General features: G+C 41.9%; 1 protein-coding gene across 2 annotated transcripts in view; it reads right to left on the bottom strand.

Annotated features, from left to right (window-relative positions):
* Positions 1–10912, bottom strand: part of slc7a1a (solute carrier family 7 member 1a) — a 21167-nt gene that overhangs the window by 3889 nt on the left and 6366 nt on the right. The window contains exons 2-11 of one of the 2 annotated variants that reach the window (XM_020598565.1): positions 6841–7092; positions 6568–6750; positions 6259–6417; positions 5645–5822; positions 5306–5439; positions 4030–4252; positions 3318–3457; positions 1197–1299; positions 496–695; positions 207–358 (exon numbers count right to left, since the gene is read on the bottom strand). In XM_020598565.1, coding sequence (XP_020454221.1) covers positions 207–358; positions 496–695; positions 1197–1299; positions 3318–3457; positions 4030–4252; positions 5306–5439; positions 5645–5822; positions 6259–6417; positions 6568–6750; positions 6841–7027 — 1659 coding nt within the window. In that variant the 5' untranslated portion in view covers positions 7028–7092. Of the gene's footprint in view, positions 1–206; positions 359–495; positions 696–1196; positions 1300–2597; positions 2735–3317; positions 3458–4029; positions 4253–5305; positions 5440–5644; positions 5823–6258; positions 6418–6567; positions 6751–6840; positions 7093–10912 lie in introns of both variants that reach the window. The other variant, XM_020598566.1, reaches the window with a different exon arrangement.

The raw sequence follows: 10912 nt of genomic DNA, 5'->3' as shown, positions 1-10912 counted from the left end.
AACACATCACCTGATATGCATTAAGTCCAATAAGCGTTCAAGTTTATACTGCTTGGAGTTGGAAATTATGGATAAAATGATGATATGGTCAAAATACTCACTTGCCTAATAATTGTGCACACAGTGTATATGTTGAAAAAGATCCAAAACCTACTACATTTATGCATGCTATTCTACACATGGAGAGTGAGTTTCTGGAATCAAACCTTGAAAGAGAGTTTCGTCTTGCTCTCAGGCTGTCTCCAGACAATAAAAGTGAAAAGGAGACACACCATAAAGATGACGCCAAGGGCTACGATGTTCCACATCGCAGCACCTCCGTGTACTGCCAACACGCTGAACGTCAAGACCAACATTCCTGCGGAAGTATAAGAATGTTCTATAATATTTCATGTACAACTCTGTGCCAGACTCTCATCATCTTCCTTACTGACGCTCTAACATATTAAATCTTACAACTTTCTTACTGTAAATAAGTGTGGTATGATCACGCACCCAGTGCACAGGCAGAGATCTTGACAGTTGAGCCTGACAGTGTAGATGGCTCAGTGTTGTGTGGGAATAGCAGGGTCTTGAAACTAAACCTTTCCTCTACACCGGGCAGGATGCCCACAGTGGGGATACTGATGCCATCCTCTACCTCCTCCTGGGTACTGGCCATCTCATATACCATACTGGGATGCTCCGGCTGGTACCTGGCACAACCAAACACACACACTAATTAACCATTACAACTTCACTGTATTTACATCCCTAAAAACACACAGTTGCCTGTCCCAGTGGTAATAAAGTGATAAGTAGGACACATTGTAACACTAGAGGACAGTGAACTTCCCCATGTGCCAGGCATAATGTAATGTCAGCTGCAGCCAAGTTTTCAGCAGCAGCATGTTCACTCAGTCATGATTTGTCTGGTAGTATAAAATTAACAGAGTATAAAATTGTTTTCAACGATGAATGCAGGGCTGGATTTCACGTTTATATTGCTAAAAAGCAATATAAACATGTCACACCAGGGAGGAGACAATTTTTCAGTAAAGTGTTTTAGCCTCATGCTGGACCAGCCTCATCATGGAAATTACATTGATTGACAGTAAGATTTAAGATCACATTCATACATGGACATTTGACAACATGGACAGGTTTAAACCCAGTGTCCCTGGTTAGGCTCTATATACTTATGTCTCCCCGCTGACCTGAGCACGAGAACACAGGCAGCCACTAATGTATAGGCCAGAAGCGTCCCTATTGACATCAGGTCCACCAGGTCCTTCAGGTCAAACAGAAAAGCCATGATTGCTTCAAAGAGCAAGAGAAAAAAAGAGAGAAAGATGAAAATATTTGTTTAAACCTAAGAACATTCTGGGGTAATGTTTCTTAAGATGATCCTCTGATTTTTCCTAAACATTTCTGTGGTCTTTTTAAAAAAAAACCTATGTAGTTAATACGCTAAACTAAGCTGGTGAAAACCGTATACATTTGTGAAACGATCAGCATGTTAGCATTGTGACAATAACATTTAGCTCAGAGAACCACTGTACAGTACAACCTCACAGAGCTGCTAGCATTGCCAGCAGGATTCAAGATTTTTTGTTTGCAGTGTCATAAAACAAACTGGTACACATGCTGTGGCACAGCTCACAGACACACAGCAAAAATGCCCTACCAAATTTAAGCAAAAACATTTTTGATATGAGCTTTCTTTTCTTCTTACAGCCAAATTTAACTGCCAGTAAAGTGACATTCACTTGATACAATTTTTTAAAAAAGAAGTCTGGATGTCCAGCTCCAAAAGTTCTAAAAGATCAGATTACATTAGTGCTAGTCTTCCGACAAAACGTCACAAAAAAAAAAAAAACATACATAGAGCCAGGTTTTAAACTTACAGTCTTCAAATGGGAGACACCATGTGTTTAGCGCTAATTAACAAAGGTTAGCATGATAAGTAACTAACATGTTAAAATGTGATCTTCTGTCCAAAGATAAATGTGAGAATATACCACCATGTAACCCAAAGGACTAAAAGTTGAAATTAACATCTTTTTGTCTGACCTATTTCAGCTACCTGCCTTCCTGTGAGCCTCGGCCCCCTTTGTCGTTAGTAAAAGTCATTTCACTGAAACTGCCTGCCTGCTGTTTGTTTCCATTTGTGTCCACTTTCCTGTTGCGTCATACCATTATTTTTACAAAACCTGTGAGCTTAAAATATACGTCAAAGCATATCCGAGGTCATGTTGCCTGTATGTAACTAAAACAACCCCACATAATACAAAGAAAATTACATTTATCTTTTAGCCTTACATAGACAGCAATATACAATCAAGATATCAGAAATAATGAATAAAAATAATGACAATTTGAAAAATAGATGCTTAAATGGTCACAATCAGTGATTAAGCCTCTCTGCTGAAGTTCGCGCCCCTAATTACCACCCAGTAATGACTGCTGCCAGGTCAAAGATGATTATGCTGGCTTTTCTTGCTCTTGATTTTCTTTAATGTATCTTTCCTGCTCTTAATCTCACTCCCTCCTTTATTCCTCTTCACAGATACAAGACTCATTGTCCCTCCTGAGTTTACATTCCCTATTCATCTTACCAGATATAACCCCAGCGGTCACAGTGGCCGTTACTGGGGCTTTCCTCCTGCTGATGTGGGCCAGGAAGGAGAAGAGCAGGCCATCCCGAGCCATGGCAAAGATGATACGGGGTAGGGGGAACATGGAACCCAACAGACTGGAGTAGTGTGGGGAGGAAAATAAGATTGGGATGACAGTTGTAGATGTAGGGTAGAGGAACAAGGAGAAAGGAAAAATTGAAAGAGGTAAGTGGATGAGAAAGAGGAAGAAGTAGCAAGAGGAGATAAATCTGGTTGGCAAGGTGGCACAACGTGTAGCAGGATACCAGACTGGCTGTACTGTAGAGCAGCAAGGGCATGATGTTGGTCCAAGGATGCATGTAACATGCTGTTTCTCTCTCTCTGTTACTTTATCATGCTGTTTAGTTTACTATTTATAGTCTTCCTCATACCACTGAAGTTTCCTAAGGTTCATTGTAAAACAGACCAATGTTAGAAGAATGACAAAGTAGAGGCACAGTGAAGATACACGACCACAGACCTGGCCATGTAAGACAGGATTACTGTTAGGGGTGGCCTTTTCATGCTTGAGTGCTGATTTATGGCATATTTTATTATTTAGAGTAGAATTTGAAACTGGCAGGCTAGAGCATTTGCAACCTGACAGTTCAGCCTTGCAGCACAAAAAGAAGCCTCAGTTAACACAGATGCAGTTTTAAAACATGCGTGTTAGTGGCTCACCTGCCCCTATGCCAGAGGTGAGGGTTGCATTGAGCGGGATTTTGGTGCGGGGACTGATCTCAGCCATGAACTTGAAAAGCAGCCCATCACTGGCCATAGCCCAGAGCACACGGGGTATAGGGAACATAGCACCCAGCAGGCTATCGGGGGAAGAGCAGGATACAGTAAACAGTATCCACACTTATACCCACAAGAATGCAGTGAAACAAACATGAACAGAGACGGTGTGTCTCTGGTGGAGCTTCAAACAGCACACATACACACATACACATTTACACAACAATACATTTAACACCCATCAACCTGAGCTTAAAAATACTATGCACACATTTTAAATTAAGAATGTATATAATTCACAATCATAATTATTTACTAAAGCAACAGTCATTCACGGTAGGTGCAAAATGCAGTATGCATGTACAATATTATCACCATTATAAAGCAATTAAAAACTGATTATGAGTAAAAATACAGCTTGGTGTGACCTTTAGGTAATATGAGTCTATGTTACAAAACTAAACTACACGAATGGCACAGCATATTCTTAGCAGTAATCTTAGTAGAGGGAACAAATGTCTTCTGAAGTGAAATATACACTCATATGGTCGCACACACACACACACAAATATCCAAATATGTGTGTCTGCACATACATGAGCATGCACTGAAAGAATGGCATAGGAGTGCAAGTATGTGTACTATAACAGCTTACCTAGTAGACAGAGCACACAGAGAGCCTACAGCTACAGCGTATTTGGCTCCTTCCCAGCCCACATATTTAAAAGCTACAGGTAGGGCGCTTTTGCTGTCCAGCAGGTAGTATGGCATCATGAGGGTGAGAGCAGCAGAAACACAGAAGTATGCCGTGAAGCAGATGAGCAGAGAGGATACAATGCCGATAGGGATGGCCCTCTGGGGGTTCTTCACCTCTTCACCTGGGGCATAGAGGGTGAACAGACATGGTCAAGTCTATTATAGAAAATGAATACATTTATTTTTTTTAAATAGTAATTTATGTCACATTATTTTGGCCTAACATCCCTCCATTAGTTGTGATACCAGTGTTTTTAGTAACTGACTACACTAATTCAAGGCTTGAGTAGATTCTGGCAACATTCATTCCTTTATGATTGTATTGGCAGAATTCCAGTACATGTGGAAAACCTGGCAAACAGATGTATTTGAGAAACATTCTGTGAAGTATTTTGTAACAAAATGAACAAGGAGCGTATTTTCACTGTGCACCAACAAAGCTCGAACCCCCAACTATTCAGACATACTGTAGGTGATTATGTAACCCCCTTCGTAAGCAGACCACTCAGGTCTTGTTCTGCTGATGGAGTATGAATAACACTATTTGGATCGTCTCCAGGACAGCTCCTGATTGGCCCAGATTACTGGAAGGTCAGGGTTCATAAGCATAACAGCACTAACAGATGTGTGAATTTATGTGTGACCATGTGTGCATACTTCTGTGTGTGGAGGAGGGAGGGGATAATGGCTTCATGCCAACTTAGCTATAAGTCACAAGAACACACATAAATGTCCCTGAAAGCCAAACTGAAGCAAACATTCAGGGTAAACTTCACTCTACTGGTTAGAATTCAGGAAAAAATGTAGTTGGAAAAGCCAGAGGGCAAAAATAATTGTTAACACTTTTTAACAACCCAGAGGCCTTGAAGCAATTAAACAAAACGTGAATGACGACACACATATTCACAGGTGTAGATCTGCACAAAAAGACATGGGTAACATCTTCTCCCCAGACCTCATATTATAATTTATATATCTGACCTGTGCCACAGTGCTTGGCAACACACCTGGATGTTTAGACAAGACTGAAATGGTCCCAACTCTGAGTCCAGTTACACCTCCCCCTCCCCAAAACTGAAACCTACCCACAAGGCAGTCAAAGGAATATGAGATTTGAAACAAGAAGAGAACAGGTTCAACAGGGTGAGTATTTTCTGGTTTCATCCAGCACTGACCTGTGGTGGCAATGCAGTCAAACCCGACAAAAGCGTAGAAACAGGTAGCAGCTCCAGACAGGACGCCTGTGAAGCCAAACGGCATGAAGCCACCCACTCCTAAACTTTCTCTAGTTGGGACAATGTCTGTCAAACTGAACAGGAGAAGAAAAGAATAATTATAACTGGCAAAAAGATGATGAAGTGTATTAAATAAAGTTGCTGTTTCAATGGGTCTGTGGTTCATCTAGAGTAACTGAGACACTTTAAACTGAAAAATAAAGTGTCAAATATAACAAAGGAGTTTTAGAGCCACATGGACATATGAAAGAATTTTATGACCACTGACCACACCCTTACTTGACACTGGAGTTGCTGGTATAATTGGCATGTAGGATCTCTTCAGGGTCTATCTGCCAGTTCTTCAGAGTGCCTTTGACCAGGCCAGAGATCACCATGAACAACAAGACTAGGATGTTGACACATGTAAAAACCTTGTTCACCATTGCTGACTCTTTGACCCCAGTTACCAGCAGACCTTACAAATGAAGAGGACACAGAAAAGAAAAACACTATAAACAACTGTTTGGATGAAGAGATGTGGAGGGAAAGTTCAAGGGGTGAAATGCTGCTCACGTGTGGTGGGCAGTAATGCATTACTTTGTAACATGTTACAGTTTTATTTTTTCAGTAACAAGTATTGTAAGGGATTACAGTATCCAAAACAGTAATAATATTAAACTAATCCAAGTTTATGATGTGTCACACAGGTAGTTTCAGGTCATCTACTAGCCAAACTGACAGCTAAGAAATAAAAATAAAGTAATGAGTTATGTAACACAATAATAAAGTCATGTAGTTACATGAATAAAGTTCCCAGCTAACCTGCCCAGCATCGCTGCTTACTAGTAAAGATAAAATTATGCTCAGTACGGCAAAAGTGTTAACACAAGATTGGACAAAGAATTTCCCACCTGTAAGTGTGATTATGATGATAACAGCAAACATGTCAGGATACTCTGCCAGCACACCAGGTGCATTCATAGACATGTATTCTCTGCAGAAGTGCTCTATGTGCTTTCCTATCAACTCATCAAAGGTTGCACTCCATGCACGGGCCACACTGGAAGTACCTGAGATAAAAAGAGATCAGCTGACACAGATCCACAGATCACTTGACTATTATGCCACTGAGCTTTATTTTCCTTTCCTGACTTGCCTCAACTAAAACTTAATAAAAAGAAAGCTACATAGTGGGAAATGCAGTGTTGCTTCATATCTACCAATAATATAGGAGAGGATGAGGTTCCATCCAGTGATAAAGGCCCACAGCTCCCCTACAGTCACATAGGAGTAAAGATAAGCTGAGCCTGTTTTGGGAACACGAGCACCAAACTCAGCATAGCACAGACCAGCCAACACTGAAGCTAAGGCTGCTATCAGGAAAGACAGCACAATAGCAGGACCTGGGGGGGAGACAAGAGGGATCACACATTTAGAAGCTTTAAGATTTATCATAAGACACCTTTTCATTGTTTACAGTTACTGTATCTTACCTGAATTCTCTTTTGCAACCGCACCAGCTAACACGTAAACGCCAGCACCTAGTGTGCTGCCCACGCCCAGGGCCACCAGGTCAAAAGTGTTGAGACAACGAGATAGACGGGAATCCTCTGTGTTACAGTTCACCACCTTTACCCTCAGCAACTGCTTTCCGAAACGCATAAGCTTCTTCAGCGCCATGTGTCACAATATGGCCTCAAGGAAGGGAGGGGATCCAGAGGTCACCAAAGAGAGGTCACACACACCTTAATGAGAACCAAGGGACAGAACAGATGAAGGACATAAATGAAATCAAACATTTCTCACGAATCTGTGCACATCATGTAAAAACAATTACCAGCCTCTGAATTAGCTGGGCCTGAGCCAGCTTTGACTGGTGTACTCAAGATTATTGATCACAAATATATACTAAAAGTAGTCCAAGCGATGGTTGATCCACTGGTACAATAGCACATCATGTGTCTGTGTGAAAATATACAGAAGTAACATTTGCAATCATATCTAGTAACACTAGTCACACAGTGGTTACAGAGCAGGTAAAGGGGTTCACTTGTTCTTCACAAAGTTGTAAGTAGAACACTATTTTCTCAGGTGTAACATAATAGAACCCAAATTCAAAACAAGGGACTGCTAGCCAAAAAACTAGAGTCCTGTAGGGATAATCAATCTTATTACTGGATTTGTTGCTGAAATATGTTATATAAAACAATGAAACTCTCAGGAGAGAAGGCAAAGCCCATGAACAGTGTTCACCACAAAGAGAATGATAACTAATGACAGAGAAACACTGTCCTCATACGTGCTCTGGAGGCTCATCACATCATGTTACACCTACTCATAGCAGAAGAAACAAAACTTAACAGAACTTTTGATTTATCACTGCTTAAAGATACAGTTCAAATACAGACAAGCCATCACTATTTTATGTGCTCAAAGTAAATACAATTAATAGAAATTAAATAAAATACCCAATGAGCCAAAGTCAACAGAAAAATAGACGATACAGCTCAATAAAAACTCACACATACAAATACGTTTTACCCCCAGGCTGTTGTCCAGCGGAATTAACTACAATACAAACATGTGTGGATGAATACAGTTAAGCTTCTATTCAGTTTCATGTGCTTTATTTCTTGGATCTGACTTTATTTTATTATTGGTTAGCTGGTCCATTATTATTAGGATTGGGCACCTTTTAAATGTTTATTTATTCAATGGTGAATGCTATTTTTGCACCATAGAAAGAGCATTGCAATTTCATTGTATGTTCATCATATACTGACAATAAATCTATTCTTCTAATTGCCTGGAACATATTTGATTTTAGTAGCTTTTACTTTTTCGACTTAACCATACTTGACAAAAACTGGGAAAAGAATGAGCAGCAACAGTCTGATATTGTCTAGAGCCAGAGAAGGATTTAAGACTTGTAGCTGCTGAGACTATTCTCCGGTCAGTAGTCTATCCAACATATCGTGCACATTCCCCAGTGCTGAGCTCACATACTGAGCATCTTATTTGGATTGGAAAAAATATGAAGGCCAGTTGGAAAAATGGAAAGAGGAAATGGGGTGGGGGTGGGGATGGGAGGTCATATTAACAATGCAGCAATGTAAATTATGATGGTCTGACATGGGTACTGTAGTGTACGCCACGGAAGAAGGACTGGGAGCTGAGTGAGTGGCATACAGCAGCGTAACTGATCCATTTCTATAGCTCTCCAGAATCAACTGAGGACATAAACCTAGAAAAGTCATGTGGACAGTCATATCTCACCTCATGGAAAGGGTGAGCTAAGGGAATGACTTCCAGTAGGTCTACAACATTATTATGTACTTTTTAATACACACCTCATATAAATGCATACATCACAAACTTGTTAGTGCAGTTATGTTTTTAATTTGTTTTGTTAGATATCAGATATGGTATATTGTGACAGTACAATTGGAGATTACTGCACTCAAATACATTATATTACACATTAAACAAAGCTTATATATAATATAATTGTTGTTATGATATGTAGACATCACAGCAGGTACACCTGTGACCAAAAAACTAATATAAACAGCTGTTACTCAAATAAGCAGCAAGTTCTCTTATATTATGCTTATACTATTAGTCTGAGCACATAAATAAGTAGCTGATTATTAAATGGCTTATGTTTCAAATTACTCCAGAATCCAGAAAGTTCGTTAATAAACGCTTAGAGTAAAACCACTAGCTGACCATAATCATGAAATACATACAGGAACTAACACACACATTTATGCATGTACACAGAAGAAAGAAGCCTATATGAATGTGATATTTCAAAACAACTTCCTGTGCATGACACGGGATGCATATTGAAATGCACATTGTTAATGTTGCATGCAATATCAGTGTAGCAGAGCCATGTCAAAATGGCAATAACCCATTCGCACATGGCAGAATTAGAAAATATATGAAACCGCCTTACTTGAAACCACCTCCAGATACGCTTCACCTGCTGATCTGAACGGAAAGTTTGAAAGAACGATGACAGATGGACAGATTAAACAACGCATTCATTAACTACTTTTCTGGATGACTGTAGAGTGTTTGATGGTCACCGTGCTGAAATAGAAACTGGAGGAATCACATGGCCTGACTATTCCAAGCAGCACACACACAGACACACACACACAAACAGACTCCATGTATCATTCGTAGGATGACCATCAAAACCTGTATAAATGCATTTTTACAGCACACTCATATAATCACAGAATTGAGGTTGCAAACTCTGAGTAGCAAGCTCTGACAATTAGCAGTAACTAGTGGGTGCATCCGGATAAGCCTTTGGTTTGATGTCACTCATGCACGGAAGTACATACATTCATCCATCCATCCATCCTCTTCCGCTTATCCGAAGCTGGGTCACGGGGGCAGCAGTCTAAGCAGAGATGCCCAGACTTCCCTCTCTCCGGACACTTCCTCCAGCTTATCCGGGGGAATGCGAGGGGTTCCCAGGCCAGCCAAGAGACATAGTCCCTCCAGCATGTCCTAGATCTTCCCTGGGGCCTCCTTCCGGTGGGACATGCCCAGAACACCTCCCCAGGAAGGTGCCCAGGAGGCATCCGAAACAGATGCCCGAGCCACCACAGCTGGCTCCTCTTGATGTGGAGGAGCAGCGGTTCTACTCTACACAGGGCGTTCTACTCTACCCAGAGACTTAAGGTACTCAGGACGGATCTCATCCAGCCCCGGTGCCTTGCCACCGAGAAGCTTTTCAAATACCTCGGTGACTTCAGCTTGGGTGATGGACGAGTCCACCTCCGAGCCCCTGGCCTCTGCTTCCTCATCAGAAAACGTGATGCTGGGGTTGAGGAGATTCTCAAAGTATTTTCCTTCCACCGTCCGACGATATCCGCAGTCAAGGTCAACAGCTGCCCACCTCCACTGTAAACAGTTTTGGCAGGGCACTGCTTCCCCCTCCTGAGGTGCTGGATGGTTTGCCAGAATTCCTTCGAGGCCGACCGATAGTCCCTCTCCATGGCCTCACTGAACTCTTCCCAGATCCGAGTTGTTGCCTCCACAACCACCTGGGCTGCAGTCCGCTTGGCTTGCCGGTACCTGTCAGCTGCCTCAGGGGTCCCATGAGACAACCAGGATCAAAAGGTCTCCTTCTTCAGCTTGACAGCATCCCTTACTTCCAGTGTCCACCACCGGGTTTGGGGATTGCCACCGCGGCAGGCATCGGAGACCTTACAGCCACAGCTCCGAACGGCCAGGTGGAACATGGTCCATTCGGACTCAATGTCTCTAACCTCCCTCGAGATCTAGTCGAAGCTCTGCCGGAGGTGGGAGATAAAGATATTCCCGACAGGGGGTTCTGCCAAATGTTCCCAATAGACCCTCACAGTACATTTGGGTATGCCAAGTCTGTCCAGCTTCCTCCCCCGCCATCAGATCCAACTAACAACCAGGTGGTGATCAGTTGACAGCTCCGCCCCCTCTTCACCCGAGTGTCCAAGACATACAGCCAGAGGTCAGATGAAACAACCACAAAGTTGATCATCGACCTCCGGCCTAGGGTGTCAT

The sequence above is a fragment of the Monopterus albus genome, unplaced genomic scaffold (assembly GCF_001952655.1).
Source record: "Monopterus albus unplaced genomic scaffold, M_albus_1.0 scaffold38.1, whole genome shotgun sequence".
Lineage (NCBI taxonomy): Eukaryota > Metazoa > Chordata > Actinopteri > Synbranchiformes > Synbranchidae > Monopterus > Monopterus albus.
Note: the sequence above shows the minus strand (reverse complement) of the source record. Positions and strands in the feature narration are given on the sequence as shown.